Below are 17,944 nucleotides of genomic sequence, written 5' to 3'. Positions count from 1 at the left end.
GGTCTCCGACTTAGGATAATTTCATGGCCGCCACAGAAAATGGGTTTCGAAAGAAATCCTGCCCGATAGCACAACGTGCTGTACATGTTTTGTTTTGTTTTGTTTTGTTTTTTTGAGGGGGCTGGCGTGAGGAAACAAGTGATGCAGAGTGGGGTCTGGGTTGTGCGGAGTAACCAGTTTGTCCCCCCCTCCGGTCTGGACGTTCTGTTTCCCTCCTGCTTCTCTTAAGATGGATCCTAAAATTCAGGCTCAAAAGCTTTGCTTGTTTGGCAGTGACCAGTTTCACTGATTTTATTTATTGCTTCAGATTTGGGCATGAGAATAAATCTTTTTCCTATTTACTGTTTGAACTCAGTGTGAGGGAACGGATCCCATTATATTTCCTATCCATACAGACATGTGGATATTTAGACCAGACCACATACAACTGGGGGACGCATAAAAGAGATTTATTGGTTAATTTACGCTGCCTAATACACATGTAAACCCCAGTAAGCCAACGCTGCCGAAGGAGCCTCGGTTATAGCGTAAAATAAGACCCACGACCCCTGGGTTCCAGTTGCCCTGCCTTGGCTAGCCCAGTGATTCCTTTCTCCACCTGAGAAAACGAGGGAACGAGAACTCCTGCCTTCCCTCTCCAGCCTGAGTGCAGGCAAAACTTTTCTCTGCTTTTCTTTTTCCGCCACCACTCTGCTTTCAGACACAGCTCCCCAAAGCCCTCTGTGCCCCGAAGTTCTTCCCAGGGTCTCCTCCGAAAAGCAAGTTGAGGGGTGAGGGCTGCAGGTAATCAGGGAAACTTCCGCTGTATCATTATTACTCTTACTGCCTAACAGGAGTGATTTGCTTTGGGGGAGGGGGCTTTGTTTTCATAGGCGGTAAACTTGCTGTATCTGGAGATATTTCGCTTTCTATCTGTTTCGAGGGTCAGGGTTCCCCCTCCCAAAAAGGAAACCTCCACCCAAACCAACCAAACTAGAATCAGAAATGGTCTGCCTCTGTCCTGCTGTTCACAAAGCCCCCAGCCTCGTCCTCTCGGGGACATCTGGGGACCCTGCGCCTCCCTGAGCACCGACACCCCCTCAGAGTCGCACTCGGGCTGGGCCGGGCTGTCCCAGGAAGGGTTCCACCGCCGGGGGTTTTGGCCTGGCTGAACCGCCTCAGGTCGGCCCCTTAACAAGCATCCCCCCCTCCCCACTTCTCGGTTGATGATCTAATTGAATTATGCCTTTTTGTTCCAGGGACTACAGAGCACGTGCTGGAGGCAATTAATTATCGGAATGTGGCCATATCAAAACGGACACTGGGCACCGGGTAGGTCAGCAGCCGCAACATCCCCCTGCCCTGCGCTCAGGCCCCCTCCCCCAGAAGGGGCCGGCTGGGCTCCCTCGGCCGCCTTCCTCCCTCAGCCCCTCGCCCCGCAGTCCGCCCTGACTCCCAAACGCGCAAGGCCCCAGGTTCTCGGGGGCGGGGGGGGGGGGTACCTGGCCGGGGTCCCCGGCCGGGGTCCCCGCAAACCCTCGCACCAGCGCTGGCCGTGCAAGGGCCTGACAGCTACCCCCGCCCCGCCCCCCGAGCCTCGAGAACCGCTCTCCTCTGCACTGGTGATCGGAGGAAATCCAAACTTTTTCTATGCAACTCCGCGCCCAGGGTCCGTGGGGGTCGGTGGGAGGTGAAGAGAGGTAGAGGGAAGGAAGGATAGAAAGGGCAAAGTGAAAAGAAAGGGGGAAAGAAAGAAAAGCAATCCTCCCTTTTTGTAAACCTGACTCCAGGGAATTCATTTGCATGATTTAGGCATATTTGTTCTTCTCTGAGTCCCCTCCCCCCCCTGCAAAGAAACCTTCTGCTGAGCGACACTGAAACCGTTCTTGGAGAGCCTATTTTCAGTAGATGTAATCATTTAAGTCAGTAGTGAACTCACCTTCCAACCTGGGGAGAGAGCTGTGGATGGAGAGGGAGAATTGGGGCGAGTTTGATGGGAGGGGGTGACTACGGTAAGTGTGCTACCGGCAGGGTTTCCCCCCAGCAAAATGGCAAAGAAAGAAGGTGAAGTCTTGGCCAGGCCCGGCGGATTGGGGGGCAGGAAGTGAAAGGCCGCAGTTAGAAAGCGCTGCTTGAGGCTGTCTCTCCAAGCGCCTCTGAACTTGATCAGATGTTCTGTTTCCTACAGAGAGATGGCGGCCAGGCTGTGAGGCTGACTCAAGGCGCAGACTTTGGGGGCTCGGCCCTGTTCGAGATGTGACAATCACAGCCATCTTTCTGTGGGCCTTTTCTTTCCACTCCCACTCTCCTGCATTCTTTGCAAATACCCTGCCGGACAAAAAATGAGTGGATTTATAGCCCTGTCTGAACCTGGCCATTAAGTCCAGAAAGACCTAGCACCAGGCGGGGTGGGGGTGGGGGTGGGGCGGGGTGGGGTGTGTGTGGGGGGGGTGTGCTTCAACACACAACTCTGGAAGGTAAATCCTCAAGGGGTAAGAATTCCCTGAGGTCACTATGTGCTTGTCTGGGTAGGAGTAGAAGAGAGCAAAGCCTTGGCTGTTCAGAGAGAAGAAAATTCCACCCCACAGTCTCCATTCCTGCCCCCCCCCCCACTTTTGCATTTGAAAATGTTGAGAATTCGAAGCCGATTACCCTTTGGGTTGGAAACCACGCTGATCTAGTGTGTGTCTAGTGAGTTTGCTATGTAGTGTGTTTAGTGTGTTGTGTGCGCAGGCTAAGTGTATTCTGTGCGTGCTTAGTATTTGTACTTGTGTCTGTGTTTGCTGTGTTGTGTGCGTGTATTTACTCTGTTGTGTGTTCCGTTTGTCATGTGCCTGTGTTTTTACCGTTTTGTGTGTAGTTTGTTGTGGTACTGGTTTGTGCGTGCTTACGCTTCTGTTTAGCTCTGTGTTAACCGTGCTGCGTGAGTGTTCCCAGCGACGTGCTTGCGTTTACGATGTTGTATGTTTGCTGAGCTGTGGCTGGTGTGTCATATATGGGGGGGGCAGGGGCAGCGGCGAGTAGAGCCACCACTCACAAACTAAGGAGTCAACGCTTGGCTCAGACGGAAGTAAGGGAAATCGGCTCTAATTGTAATCGTTTCTCCCCGCTTGGGCCTCGGACGGCCAGCAGCGGCTCGGGGCCCGCACGGCGAGCTGGCCGGCCCGGGTCCGTGGTCTCGGAGCCATCAGGGCCCACGGTGGCGTGTGGGGAGGACGCGGCTAATGGGCCGTGAACCTGGAACTGCTACGCCCGCCCCAGGATGGGCGCCCTGCGGCGGCCGAGAGGGCGCTTTCTCCGGGTGGTGAGGCGGCGGGGGCCCAAGCGGGCCTGGACGTCCAGCGCCGCGCCGACGGTGGGAACGATCCTCGCGGGGCAAAGAGTGCGTTTGGCCAAAGCGGGTAAAGCGCGTGAGGGGTTGCCTGCCCGCTTCGGGCCGGAGGGAAGCCAGGGAGCGGCCCGGCGCCGCCCCGCCGGCCGCTGACTCGAGCCTGGCTCCAGTTCCCCACAGCAGCGCAAGCTCCGCGGAGCCCACTCGCGGGCGCCCGGCCGCCGCCGCCGCCTCACCTGCCAGGCGCCCGGCCACGGCCCAATCAGCGGCGGTCGCTCGGCTGCGGCTGCCATGTTCCCCGCTCCGCGCTGCCAATCAGTGTGGCGGCGGCCAATGGGCTGCAGGGCCGGGGGTCAGGTGACCGCGGGCCAGCTGGCTCCCCATTGGCGCGCGCCGCGCGGCCTCCCGCTCGGTTTATGTGAGAGGAGTGAGTGATTGACTTTATCAGTCCAAGGACATTACTCTGGAGGCGAAGAGGCTGGGACTCGCGCGGCGAGCGGCGAGGACCGAGCCTGCCTCCAGCCCGCTGCCTGCCCGCCGGCCACGAGCCGGCTCTGCTACTCAGCGCAGCCCAGCCGGGAGGCCCGTGCCGAGGGAGCCTCCTGGCCCCGCGGTGCTGCGCTCTCGGGGAGAGGAGGGGTGCCCGGGACCGGATTGGCCAACTCCGCCCTCCACTTATTATTTTGCTTATTTTTCTTTGTGCGCGCCTGTTAGTTTGTTAAACCAGATCTAGTCCCAGAGTCTTTTCTCCTCCCTTCTCCCCGCTCCTTCTTCTCCCCTCCTCCCCCCCTCCTGCTCCTCTACTTCCCCTCCTCCCTCCTATCCCTCTGCAGGAGACTCTCACAGCGACGGAAAGTTGCAGCCCCTGGCACCGCCTTGGGGGTCTCCCGGCAGTGTCCAACCGCCGCCACCCCTCGCCGACTACGGCACTTCGGAGATCTCCTTCGCCCGCACCCTCGCTCAGTTCAGCGGTATCGCCTGTGCCCAGAACGCCCCACCCATGACGATGCTCCTGGACGGAGGCCCGCAGTTCCCCGGGCTGGGAGTGGGCAGCTTCGGCGCGCCGCGCCACCACGAGATGCCCAACCGCGAGCCGGCGGGCATGGGGCTGAATCCCTTCGGGGACTCGCCCCACGCCGCCGCCGCCGCCGCCGCCGCCTTCAAGCTGAGCCCCGCGGCGGCTCACGATCTGTCTTCGGGCCAGAGCTCTGCGTTCACGCCGCAGGGCTCGGGTTACGCCAACGCCCTGGGCCATCATCACCACCACCATCACCATCATCACCACGCCGGCCAGGTGCCCAGCTACGGCGGTGCCGCCTCCGCCGCCTTCAACTCCACGCGCGACTTTCTGTTCCGCCAGCGCGGCTCCGGGCTCGGTGAGGCGGCCTCGGGTGGCGGGCAGCACGGGCTCTTCGCCGGCTCGGCGAGCAGCCTGCACGCTCCAGCTGGCATTCCCGAGCCCCCTGGCTACCTGCTCTTCCCCGGGCTGCATGAGCAGGGCGCCGGGCACCCGTCGCCCACAGGGCACGTGGACAACAACCAGGTCCACCTGGGGCTGCGCGGGGAGCTGTTCGGCCGCGCCGACCCGTACCGCCCGGTGGCCAGCCCGCGCACGGACCCTTACACGGCCGGCGCGCAGTTCCCTAACTACAGCCCCATGAACATGAACATGGGCGTGAACGTGGCGGCCCACCACGGGCCCGGCGCCTTCTTCCGTTATATGCGGCAGCCCATCAAACAGGAGCTGTCGTGCAAGTGGATCGACGAGGCTCAGCTGAGCCGGCCCAAGAAGAGCTGCGACCGGACCTTCAGCACCATGCACGAGCTGGTGACACATGTCACCATGGAGCATGTGGGGGGCCCGGAGCAGAACAACCACGTCTGCTACTGGGAGGAGTGCCCTCGCGAGGGCAAGTCCTTCAAGGCGAAGTACAAACTGGTCAACCACATTCGAGTGCACACGGGCGAGAAACCCTTCCCCTGCCCCTTCCCGGGCTGCGGGAAGATCTTCGCCCGCTCCGAGAACCTCAAGATCCACAAGAGGACCCACACAGGTAAGGGGTAAGGCAAGCGGGCGCGTGGTTCACAGCGGCACCGCGCCACGGAGCCGACTTGCAGCGCGAGGGAGAGGGGTGGCGACCAAAGAGAGGGGCGGCGCCCCGCCGGGGCCGTTCGGGAAAGAAGCGCTGTCAGTGTCCCTCCACCTCTCGCCCTCCCCGCCCCGCGGCGCTTTTGCCCAGTTCTAACTTCCCGGGCAGACGGCTCCGCGGTCTCAGGAACTAATTGGAACCTTCTCGCGCCCAGGAACCAACTGGCGCCGCCTCTTTTTGTCTCTTTTCTGGGTTACTAGGAAGGGACTCCGAATGTGATGAGAGCGGATTGCTTACAAGCGACTTAGCTCTCGGCACACATTCGGGGAAAGCAACCATAGAAATGCTAATGAAAACTAACTTTCGGTTACTTCCGCTCTTTTTTACCCTTGATTGGCACATCTCCTAATTAAATGACTGATACTTTTGTCAAACTATTTTTATTTGGAGTTCCAGGTTCAATTCAGTCCTTCGGGAGGAAAGCTAAAGTAGAAAAGACACCTCAGTTTCGTGGCTTGTTCCGAACATCTTGTAAAACTGTCCGGAGCCCCTGGATTTATATAGGTTTCTCTTTTCGAACGTTAAGTATAACGACCCCTGCTTTTTAAATACTGGGTTTAGCAAAACCGCCGCATTTGAAAGAGGCGAATTAAAAGGTACAAAGAAGGAACTGAACGGGATTGTCCCGTCCCCGGTCCATTGTCCCGCCCGGGCTGGGTTACATCGCCGAGGTAGCGGCGGAGCGTGGCCACGCGTTGGGAGCCCTGGGCCGGGTGGGATGGAAGCACAAGTTAGGGGAAAGTTTGGAGGAGCCAGGAGCTTCCCCATCCTGCGCGAGAACAAAGGGACGCGCAGGTTCGGGGCCGACCCTGCCCCACCCCCGCCCGACCACCACTCCCCAGCCCAGCGGGCTCAACCAGCGCTCTCCATTTTTCTCCAGGGAACCGAGACGCCACAGCCGCCCCCAGTCGGCGCTCCCTCTCCGGCCAGACCGCCGGGCGCTGCGTCTCCCGCTGCTGGGTCCTAGGAAGCTCCGGGCCCTGATCATATTTTTGCCCCTTTGCGTTTTTGCCTTTTGCAGGTGAGAAACCGTTCAAATGTGAATTCGAAGGCTGCGACAGACGCTTTGCCAACAGCAGCGACCGCAAGAAGCACATGCATGTGCACACCTCGGACAAGCCCTATATCTGCAAAGTGTGCGACAAGTCCTACACGCACCCGAGCTCCCTGCGCAAGCACATGAAGGTAATTACCTCTTTATTAGCGGTCGGCGGTTTATAAACACTCGGCCCGACAGCGGGCCGCGGAACGGAAGCGCCCGCGCTGCCAACCCTGTATCCTCCACGTTAAATCCGATTTGCTCCAGCGGTGACACCTTGAACCCATTTTGGGCACCGGGGGGGGGGGGGGCGGCGGGGGAGAGCACAGTGGGGAGGGCACAGTGGGGAGGAGGAGGGAGCAGAGGAACAATTGGTTGTTTACTGGGAAGCTCTAACCGAGCTCGCCGGGGCTGGAGGTTGTAGTGGCCGCCTCTTCCCCGCACAGCCCGCGGTGGGAACCCGGAGTACCCGCGCCGAACCCGGGGGTGGGTGGTTCATTCGCTCTTCGGCTGCCGATCAAACAATAGGGCCGAGGAGCGTGGTCGGATTCCCACGCATTTGTCTGAGACCTCGCAGCGCCCAGGGTGCCTGTGCCACCTTTCTCCGTACCTGCTTTCCCAAGCCGAAGCGGGCTTGGTGAAACCTGGGCCGGGAGGGCGTATTTTAGAGGCCCCAAAGACCAAGTGCTTATCCCACTCCATCCGCGGAGAAAGGGCATGGATAAGACAAGGTGTTGTACTCCTTTTCCGTAATGCCGGTCTTAGGGCTGAAACTGTTGTGTTGGCGACCATCTCCGGGTTTTCTAGACATCGGTAATATGGAAATTAAAAAAAAAAAAACCCAAATCAGCAGCATTTCTCGTTTAAGTGGGTCACTGGGCGGTCTTGCTCTTACAGTGCTCGAATTCTGCTCTTGTTTTTGCTTGCACAATGCCAGTTGGAATTATATTCATTATAATATATACATGTTAATTTTAGGTTCATGAATCTCAAGGGTCAGATTCCTCCCCTGCTGCCAGTTCAGGCTATGAATCTTCCACTCCACCCGCTATAGCTTCTGCAAACAGTAAAGATACCACTAAAACCCCTTCTGCAGTTCAAACTAGCACCAGCCACAACCCTGGACTTCCTCCCAATTTTAACGAATGGTACGTCTGAGGACAAACACAAACACAAACCCTGTTAACCATAGAATGGACCAAATGCATTTTAAAAAGGAAACTGAGACCAATCAGATGGAAATGGAGTTTTTTAAGGCAAGAGGCCATATATAGGGTTACATCTTGTTAATTGCAATTGTCCAGGAAGGTTTTTGGGCAAGATCCAAAAGTAGCCTGCCCTTTTCTCAGGATTAGAAAATATGTTTTGGCATTTGAAAGATTTTCAAAAAAAATCTTTTTCACTGCTTTTTCCTCCCTTTTCTCTTGCTCTCTGCACACCCCATTCCTAAACTCCTTCAGCTCATTTTAACACTTGTCCTGTTTCTTGAGAGGAAGTTATAGAAGGCTTGTTGGTGGTGGTGATGTTAAACTGATGGAAATTCTTCGCCTTAGTGGTGATTGTTTAAACTCTCACAGTCTTAAACCGTGCCAAAGTCCTGTTATGTCTTGAACTTTTCCTCAAAGCATTACACTTGTGAATGTATTTTTGTCTAATGGGGTCGAAACTGTTGTTCAGTATTTTTTCAGGCTGAGGATGTGATGTTACTCTACACAGATTGTGACGTTTAGTATACAGTTGCCTTTTGTAATAACTTTTTTTTTTGTAAATACATATCCATTGATGCCATATTTATCGTTTGTAATTTAATTATTGCTACAAGTGCCGGGAACTGAACAATATTTATGGAAAAAATGTTTTCTAACAAATGCTGTACAGCTTTTGATTATAACTGCTTTAGCATTAAATTTTATTGTTTTGAAAGAAGAACACAATTTACAGTTTTTGAACCACTGACTCCTTTCTCTTGTTTTGTAACAGCCTCCCTCTACAAAGAGGAGACGTAAGCAAATGAAATCTTGTTTGTTGGTATTTATAACTCACTCAGATCCCTTTTTTAATTGTTAAATTATTTTTCTATTGCAGTGTAGATTCCTTACAGTGTCAGTTTCCATCTGGGGAGACCCTCCTTTCTTTATCTGTAGCTCAGATGGTTGTTTAACTGCGAGTTTAAATGTGTTTGTCCTGGATTTTCAGCATGCAAATCAAATATTACTGATCAGTTCAGTTAGTGGCCATGACATCTCAATCTTGTATTTCAAAGACTGAGAAGCTGGATTTAATCATCCCTGCCCTACATATATAAACATAAGGTAACCTAATGAGTTTTATGTCCCTTAGTTTTTTATTACCTTACATAAAAATGAACATTGTGGCAGGATGCATGTCTGTGTATTCTATCGAGGGATCACCCATATACATATATATGTTTGTATCTATGACTTATCTAATCTGCCTATCAAATCTATCTAGCTATCTATATATTTTCAAAAGTAAGCGTATGTCTGAAACAGTGGTGATGAGTAAGGCCAGTTGAGCCGTGCTTACTTATGGTTAAAGTGCTTCTTAAAAGAACCATAGTCCATTTACAGTTTTGGAAGGCAAAGGCTGATTTGTTTTGCTGTATATAGTTCAATTCATAATTATCAGTTATTCATAACATTTTTATAGCGGTGTAATAACTGCAGCGGTTCTGAAATGATATTATGGAAAGAAAAAAACATTTGCAAAATATGTATTTTTAAAGTTCATGGTTTGTAGGCACAGATGTTAAGAGCATTGTTTCCATTAAAATCAATAACAATGAAAAATGGTTGTTTGCTTTGTGACAAAATATTAACAATCCATTTAATCTTCAGCGAAGCAACTCATTTGGACAAACAGTTCTTTAACAGTTGTTGTATGAAAAAAACTGATTACTATATTGGTGGGTTGGACTGGGTAGAGTATCGAGAGACTTTTTAACTAATTTAGGGTGCTGTTTAATATTGAGAGCCCAGTCTCTGCATGAATAACCAGCTTGCAAATCAGCAAATAGAATGGTGGAGATAAGGAATTGTAAAGAATTTAGAAATGTAATGAATAGGCTTAAGTACCTCCTTCTCTTGAAGGGGCAATGCTCTAGGTTTTTTGGTGGCAGTCCATTTGGTATTATACAATATCATTTTGAATTATAGGATTTTGTTTATTGTTCTTTTTGAAGAAATAAAGTCTTGGCACATCTTATTTATGTTATAACATTTTTGTATTTAGTGCCTGATTTTTTTTTCATGTTCAAATAAATCAACCTTAAATTGAAATGCCCAGAGAACTTCTGATGATTAAAAAAGAAACTTTGATTTCCTGGATACAGTTGAAGCAGTCTATTTTAAGTTACCTACTGATCTTTGTCAACAATTATTGACAGTTTCTAATTGCAAATTGCTTTGGATGCAATTTTTTGTTTGTGGAGAATGGGGTTTTTTTTTTTTGCACTTTCCTCCTCCTCCGCCAGTAGACAAGGCAAGGGCCTGAATGCCATGAACAGAGAGATTGGGATGACTTCACAAGTGATGAGCAGGTAACCTGGTCAGTCCACCACTCCTACCCCAGACATTCCAATCTTGACCTTGACACTGAGGGTGCTGGACCAAATTCCTGTTTCAGGATTTTTCCTTCACTTCAAACCAGAGGCCGTTTTAAATGCTCAGCAGGTTTGCAGAAAGTGTATGTTCATAATATTGGCGCTAAATGTCTTCCAACTTAAGTCTAAATAGTGTTTTTTTGTCTGAAATATGCATTGAACTTCCACAATTTACTGTTTTCTCCATGAATTTCCTCTCCACCCCCAACTTAACCTAATCTCAAATGGGGGTTGACTGGTGGGTTGGTTGAAGGATTCTCTCAGAAACTTGCTTCTCCTCCCTGCCAGTAAAAATATTAAATATCTCTTTAGGAGACATAAAGAAGAGTTTGATTTTTCCTTAGCAAGCTTGGTATTATTCTACCATAAAATTTTTACAGTAAAGCATTGTGTCCTAAGAGGGGAAGATACCAGTTAACAATGATGATAAGCAATATTAAGATAAAGTAAAAGCTTTGCCCCTCTACGTGATTTCCTCTAATTCTGGTGTAGCATCATGTTTCTCAAATAGTCTCTGCCCTGTCACTTGTTGGCAAAAAAAAAAAGTTTATTTCAGTAGAAAACTTTTCACAGATTTTCCTCCTATAATCTGACTCTGGGAGTGCACATTTATATTCTTGAATTTTCAGTAAATACCTTAAAGAATAAGCACCCCCCCCAACAAAAAAACCTTGCAACCCTAAAGATGGATCAGCTGGAAACCATGAATGTCAACTGGGCTCTTAGTGATCTACCTGTTATTTTCCTTCTTGCACCTGGTAAGACCTTTGTTAAAAGTCCATTATCTTTCCCAAACTGGGTGGTTTAGCTTAAGATTTCCACTGTTGGGTGGGGAAAGGGGAGGTGTCTATTTCCCAGCAGACAGAAGTCTGGCCTTCATCCAGTTTGGAAGGTTAAAGATCAGAGTCCAGGCTAAGCGCGGCAGTCCGTCTCAGCTACTGCGAAGGTTGGAGAGCGAGCAGGGACCGCCTCCGCTCACAAAGCCTCCCTGGAAAGTTGTGCTCAGGACCTCCTCGCCCCTCCCCCCTTCTTGCCGCCTGCTGTCCCCTTGCCGCTGCGCCCCTGGCACCTTCTCCTCCCCCTATAAGCTCCCCCTCCCCCCCAAACAGAGGAGAAAAGTCGAAGGGCCTCTTGCCACTCAAGTTTCTGTAAGAATAGCCACCGGCGTGCCCATGCCCCGAAGGGCGGGTTCTCCGCCTGGCAGCTAGGCTGCCTCTCTCAATGTCTGACCCCCGAGGCTTTGCCCCGGCGACGAGGCCAGGCGTTTCGGAAGTCAGGGCTCCCGCTCCGCGCTCCTCGGGCCCCTCGTCGGGGCGCCCAGGGTCCCTGTGCACACACCAACCTCTTGCAAGTCCGGGTCGAAGCTCGGGGCGGGGGGCGGGGGGCGGGCGGGGAAGGGACCTCGTTTCCTAGGGTCAATTCTCTCGCGGTCTCGGCCCGCTGACCCTTTGACCTCCACCTACAGGGCCCTCGGCGGCCGTAAGCCGGCGGTCGCCCGGGTTCCGCGGACGCTTCGCGCCCCATCGCCTCCCGGCCTCATTAGGCCGGCGGGGCTGTAAAGCAGGAATCAGCCGCTGCCTAATCCGGACCTGGGGTCAATACGAGCCCAAACAATGGTGAGCTCCGAAGGCCACAGCGTAGCGCTGGCCGCAAACTTTGTGTTCCATTCATTTTCTCCAGGCGGTGGGGGTGGGAGGAGGGAGGGAGGCACTCGGACGCCCGGAGGCCGCTCCCGGCTGCCGGGGCTCCTAGGCGGGCGTCCTCTGGCTCGGCCCTCCCGGTCTCTTCGCAGCGTCTGGGGCCGGAGGTGAGTGAGGCCCGGGGCTTGGTTGGCGGCCCGCGTGGCGGTGCGGGGGTGCGAGGGTTCTAGGGCCGGCCCGGAGGGGGCCGCCCCCGCGCCGGGAGCAGACTTTGAAGTGGGTTTTTAGCGCGCACGTGCGAGAGCCGGGCCGGGGCCGGAGCGGGGACCCGCTGCGAGGAAAGAGTAGGCTCGGCCCGGGCCCCAGCCCCTCCCCCGCTCCCCGCCGCTCCGGCCTTTTCAAGCCCGCCGCCCCCCCCCGCCCGCACTCCCGCGCAGGCGCACACCCCGCAGCCGTCGAGCCGCTCCGACTGCCAGGGGGTGGGGGGAGAGTTGAAAGCGGCTTTGCTGCGCCGCGGCCTCGGCGGAGCGGGGAGGGAGGGGAGGAGAGGGGTGTGGGGAAGGGGGGTGGTTTTGGGGCGGCTCTCGAGTGATGAACATGGCGGCCGGATGCGAACCCCCGCGGAGCGCAGCAAAGCGCTGACTGCGGGCCGCCGAACTGTTGTGTGCTTTAAACTCCCTCGTTATTCCTCGGCTCCGAGCGCCTCGCGGGAGAATGTAGGTTGTGGCGGCCGATCGCAAAATTGTGAAAAAACGGAAGCGAAGAAGTTCTTCCAGGGCATTCTGGGCGTGGGAAGTTGGCGAGCCTTCTGGGTGTTGGGGCTCCCAGGGGACTTGGACTTGAAGCCCGCTGGAGGCCGCCCCACCCTCCCGTCCCGACTGAAAACCTCTCCTCCGGGCCCTCCGGGGTGGGGGGGTGGGGGTGGGGGGGTGCCATTTTGAGTTCTTGTGCCGGGTCGGGAAGCCGCAGCAAGTCCGATCCCCCTAAAAATGCCAATGAGCGGCCGCTTTCTCCTCCAGGACAATGGCGGGGCCCGGGAGGGGACACGCAGGTACCATTTCCATATAAAACGTGCCATTGCGAGTTCGAACCCTAAGCGTTGCTCGGGCCCCGTTTTCTGCATATCTCGTTTAAACGTGGACCTTTGAGAAATGGCACTGTCGCAGCTTTTGTGTGTGCTGTTAACAGCTGGTGATCCTACGCGAAGGGGGGGGGGCGGAAAGGCCACAGTCCCGAAAATTTTCATTCAGCTTTTGCTTAACTGCCTAAATCCTGGCGGGTGAAAGAACCCCTGGTAGGTCTGGGATCTCGAGCTCGTGTTTGTTTTTTTTTTTTTTTTTTTTTTTTCTGCAGAAAAAGTTTGCAGATTCACCTTCAGATGTGTGTTTCGGGAGGACCAAAAAAAAAAAAAAAAAAAAAAAGTGGGATAAAAAGGTGTAGCTGTTGACCCCCCGCCTCCTCTAGGAAAATGAGCGGCACGAATTCTTTCAGGTTGCGTCTTCGTGGAGGCCAACAGCTGAACTAAAAGGCAGCCTTCTCGGGGCTGCCCACCGTCGAGCATTTGGGCACCTGAAAGTGTGGGGCAGTTCCCGGGGGGCCACCTTGGGAAGGGTCCCAGGTGGGTGGGCAGGTCATTAGCAAAGCTGGCCCAGATCTGGGGGGAAATCTGCAAAACAGTGCCTTTATCAGCAGAGAACAATTGATGGGGTTGTCTTTCCTCCTTTTCAGTGCACAAAGAAGACGGCTTTGGAGCAAGAATTTGGAATATGCATTTAAGTTGTCGTGCTTTGCATTGGAAACCCCTGGGCAATTAAAATAATAAGCATGCCTTGTAGTATTTTCTGTCCTTTTCTTATGTGTAATTCCTGCAAGTCAAAGGGGCTGCAGCCTCTTCTGCAGTTTGGAAACTTGTTTTGAAATTGCCACCAAACAGATCTTTTTTTCCCCCCTTTGGTTGAAGTTTCCTTCCCGGGCTCAGCCACTCCCCCCACCCCCTCACTGGAATGGAGTATTGACATCTTTGAGAGATCAAAGGAAGTAGATGGTGCTTGGTCTATACTTTATTTTTCCATGCTGTAGTTTGAACCCTGAGCTTTGAGCTTTTCCCTGGTTAAATCTCTTGGTACCGAAAGTGTGAAAAATGAAAAGTTCGTTAACTTAAAAAAGCTTTAGCTAATGGTTAGGCAGTTTGTCTCTCTAAGAACTACAGAGCCTGGATTGTCTCTTAAATTGGCATTAAAATCAAGCTAAAGATGCACTGGTGAACTGTCTCCCCCGGATACCTGTGGTGTTCTTTGGGTCATTTGATATGGTAAAACTGGCGGATTTGCATAGGAATTATGTGAATGGAATTTCTGCAAAACTGGATGAGTGATAAGTTGGTAGAACTCTTATATTTGTTTGAGGACTCTGAAGGGCACTGCTTTTCCCACTGAGGCTTGGTTTCTATCATAACCATTGAAATTTACAGCTTGAAAAACACTAAGTATGCAGGAAGCATTGAAAGGGGGAGTGGTTCAGAGTACTTGGACTCATAATAATAACACAGGAGCAAAACAGCTTTGAATAGGATTCAAGAAACTCTGGTTTCAACGAAATCTCTTAAAGCGAAAGAAAATATCTTTCTTTAAAAATCATACAACAAAGCAAACACTTTTGCATATTTTTAATGTGATGACAGTTCAACCTGTTGACTAATCTGATGAATAGAGAGAAATGTGAGCTTACGGTAACTGTAGAAATAGCCGGCACCAGATGGCAAGTTTATTCTGTTCGATCCCTAATAGGATGTGTGTGCTGTCTAACGTGTTGCGTTGTAACACAACGTCCGTAAAGACCATTTGAACGTATGGTGTTAAAAAAGAAAAGATTCCATTGTGTTCTATTATAAACTAGCATGGAAAACAACATAGCCAGTAACAATTTAAGACATTTTTCTAAGAGTAAATCTAGCTTGTTTTGACCTATCTGCAGTTCACTTTTTGTTTTTTTGCCAGTGTTGTCCTGCTTGGTATCCGGGACAGTCTCTAATTCCTGACGAAGAACTTGACACTGACGTTGGTATGCAGCAGCCAGCCCTCCATACCACTACCTATCCTAAATGCAGGGTTAATGCCGAGCCTACTGTGCAAGAAATGATTTACTGATGAGGTTTCAAAGAAAACCACATCAATTTGGATGTCTGTTACCCTGAAGTGATCATTTTAAGAGTAGTAGCTTCTTCCCGACGTATAAAAAGACTCTTTTCTTCTTTTGGTGTATTTCAGTCTGTGTTGAGCAATCATTTGTGAAATGAAAAAGCAAAAATGCTCCCCCCCACCCCCTCTCCCACCCCCCCACCCCCCGCACGCCCTGCCACTTTAGGATTGTAAGTGGGAAGATGGAGGCGAAGACTGGCCTAATTCATAACCCAGTGTGTATTATCTCATGCATTGTGTTGACCTTGTTGAAAATCTCTTTCAAATATCTGCATTCCACATGTAGAGCTCAAGTGTTTAAAATTAGAAACATGAATGCTTGTTTTGTTAATTTTGTATGTTTGTGTTCAAAAAGCAGTACCCAGGATCCCTACAATTGTTGTTTGACTTAAATAAAACCATTAAAATTTTTTGTGATCATTGTTTTATTACGGTGACAACGAGAACTCCTAAATAATGTTGATTAACCTGTTGAATTGGGACAATTTTATATTCTCATCACAGTTTTCGTGATATAGCTGGGCTTTCACTGAGCAAAAAAACCTGCAAAAAAAAAAAAAAAACCCAACCAAACAAACCCACTGAACAAAACTCAGCCAACTGTTTTGAGCTCACAGTGTTTTCCCAGAGGGACTCGGGGCCAGGTGCTGGGGAAGTCAGGGGAAAAATTCAGAGTCGAGGATTGATAGGGGTGAATAGAAGGAAGGACGGGAGGCAGGAGTTTGGAGGACCAAGAGCTTGTGCATACCACTCTTTGGGTGAGAAAGAGAAAGACAAAGCTAAAGATGGCCTCGAAGAAGAAAGGAGGGCCTCTGGAGAGCAGATATTATAGCACGGCACATTACATGTCTTTTATTCAGGAGCCCCAAAGTGGTTCTTGGGGTAGACAACTTGGCAACCATTGATTAGGACACTTACCGAATCATGGAATATAGGTGTTATTAAAACACAAGTTGTCGTTAATTAACTGTAGTGTTAGAGAAGATGAAGACACTTAAGAGAAATTCTTCGAACTCCAGATACTTGATTTCTCATTTTAAATTGAACCTCTGTAATCTAATGTAATCTGCGAGTGGCCATCATTCTATTTATTTGACGTGATTACGCCGTGAGAGGTATTGTAAATTGCAGCCTGATAGAGTATATCGCTATTGGTTCTTTAGATCCAGTTTTATTAAAATTTCTAAGTAGACTGATGATACTGTAATTTTTAAGTAGTGGGAAAACGGCTCATCTCCCTCTGATTTTGGTTGTTCATTTACATTAAGAGCAGGAGTATAGGCCAGTCAAGAAAGACTATCGTTCTTTGATTCTCAGCTCCCGAAAATTGGACATTTTTATATCCCACTATACCAACGCCGGTAGAATTTTTTGTTTTGTTTTTGTTTTTAAGAACAAGAACTGTGTTCTTTCAGACAGGCAGTGGAGTATTATAATGGGATTACTTAAAAAGCCCTTGGAAAGGTAGACTACAAAGTTGTGCATGAGCCAGCTGCCCTGGGATAATAATACCTCCTAGGGTTATTCTAAGGATTAACACAAAAAGTCCATAAAGAACCTGGCACACAGTCATCCCTGAACAAATGAGAATTCCCTTCTTTTCCTCTTGCTTTGGGGTAGTTTCCTAGTTTTACTATTATGGATTATTTTGCTAAAAACACGCAGTGATTTGTACTGGGGTGCAAATGAATGCCGTTTTCAGAAAATAGATGGAGACTTAGGGTATATAAGAAATACTGCATTTCATAAGCATAATTGCTAGATAGGGCATGTGGGTTTATGAACATAGCTATGAATATTTAAACACGTAAAAGTGAAGTGTTATTAGATGCCTGTTGTAAGTCATCTTCCAATGAATACACTTATTCTTAGATAAAAATAAGTTGTGTACTTAGAATCTGTAAACATAGTAATTTAGTGGTTTACTTTTAATTTGATAAAATTTTACTTTAGTCAACAGCTTGATTCTTACTGTATTTAGAGCAAATGACAATTTTACAATGTGAAAATTGGCATTCACGTTTAACAAAAAGATTAAATCGTATGATGTCTTAAATTATTCAGTTTCCCCCTACTAAATTTATGTTAGTATTATGCGGATGTGACTGTCGAATAATGAGACCGATTTCCCTATGGGGCTTAGAAGCTAGCTTTGGAAGCAGTTCTCAAAGAAGGGTCCCCAAAACGTTTTGACCGATGTCAGCATCCTTAGAATAAGTTTAGGGACTCCCTAGGTTATGGCCTCACCTAAGATAAAAACACAAACAACAGCCACCAGTCTTAATACTTTACCGCCATACTTTTGTTTTATTTTGGTTTTAAGATTTTATTTATTTATTTGACAGAGAGAGACCCAGCGAGAGAGGGAACACAAGCAGGGGGAGTGGGAGAGGGAGAAGCAGGCTTCCTGCCTAGCAGGGAGCCTGATGTGGGGCTCGATCCCAGGACCCTGGGATCATGACCTGAGCCGAAGGCAGACGCTTAACGACTGAGCCACCCAGGTGCCCCTCCTTTTGGTTTTCTTATGTTTTGAAAGGATAACCTGATTATTTTATGTTAAAACTGAGGCCTGACTGAAGGTGAAGAAATGCTCTATTACAGCATTATGAAATGCGTTATTTTTTTCTCAGTGATGGGTCTATTCATGCAGTAAAACCAAACAGAAACACCAAACACACTAAGCTCTGCCCGGATGAACTGAGTGGGAAGTGTGTGTTTCCTTCCCACTCATTTTGGGGACTTGGACCTTCCCAGAGAGGTTGTACTGCTGAATGATAATGGCTTTTGTATGGAGTCTGGAGGACTTTTCATTATTCCTTCCTAAACTGGTTTATCACTTTTGTCTATTTCTTTTGGACTTCGCCCTATTAGATGCGGGGGTCGGCCGTGTTCAATTTGTTCTGAGTATTCGTTGTCGGTTACTTAGTAAGAGCGAGGTTATATTAAATGACCAATTTCAAACCTGACAGCGCTGTAGTGCCTTCCG

General features: G+C 50.3%; 1 protein-coding gene across 2 annotated transcripts; it reads left to right on the top strand.

The window, feature by feature from the left end:
• Positions 1 to 3,848: 3,848 nt before the first annotated feature.
• On the top strand, positions 3,849 to 15,034 carry ZIC3 (Zic family zinc finger 3). Of its 2 annotated transcripts, none has more exons than XM_036120158.2 (3): positions 3,849 to 5,364; positions 6,482 to 6,645; positions 14,758 to 15,034. In XM_036120158.2, the coding sequence occupies exons 1-3, from the start codon at positions 4,311 to 4,313 to the stop codon at positions 14,905 to 14,907; spliced, it is 1,368 nt and encodes a 455-aa protein (XP_035976051.1). In that variant the 5' UTR covers positions 3,849 to 4,310; the 3' UTR covers positions 14,908 to 15,034. The 2 variants fall into 2 exon arrangements, with proteins under 2 accessions (XP_035976051.1, XP_035976050.1); XM_036120157.2 differs by lacking the exon at positions 14,758 to 15,034 and adding an exon at positions 7,478 to 9,720.
• The last annotated feature ends 2,910 nt before the right edge of the window (positions 15,035 to 17,944 follow it).

This window comes from Halichoerus grypus, chromosome X (genome assembly GCF_964656455.1).
Source record: "Halichoerus grypus chromosome X, mHalGry1.hap1.1, whole genome shotgun sequence".
Classification (NCBI taxonomy): Eukaryota; Metazoa; Chordata; class Mammalia; order Carnivora; family Phocidae; genus Halichoerus; species Halichoerus grypus.
Note: the sequence above shows the minus strand (reverse complement) of the source record. Positions and strands in the feature narration are given on the sequence as shown.

Excerpts from the sequence above, each read along its gene's own strand:
- ZIC3 (XM_036120157.2), top strand. The coding sequence starts at position 4,311 with ATGACGATGCTCCTGGACGGAGGCCCGCAGTTCCCCGGGCTGGGAGTG. Across the intron at positions 5,365-6,481 it reads CCACAAGAGGACCCACACAG|GTGAGAAACCGTTCAAATGT; the intron begins GTAAGGGGTAAG and ends TGCCTTTTGCAG. Across the intron at positions 6,646-7,477 it reads CCCTGCGCAAGCACATGAAG|GTTCATGAATCTCAAGGGTC; the intron begins GTAATTACCTCT and ends TGTTAATTTTAG.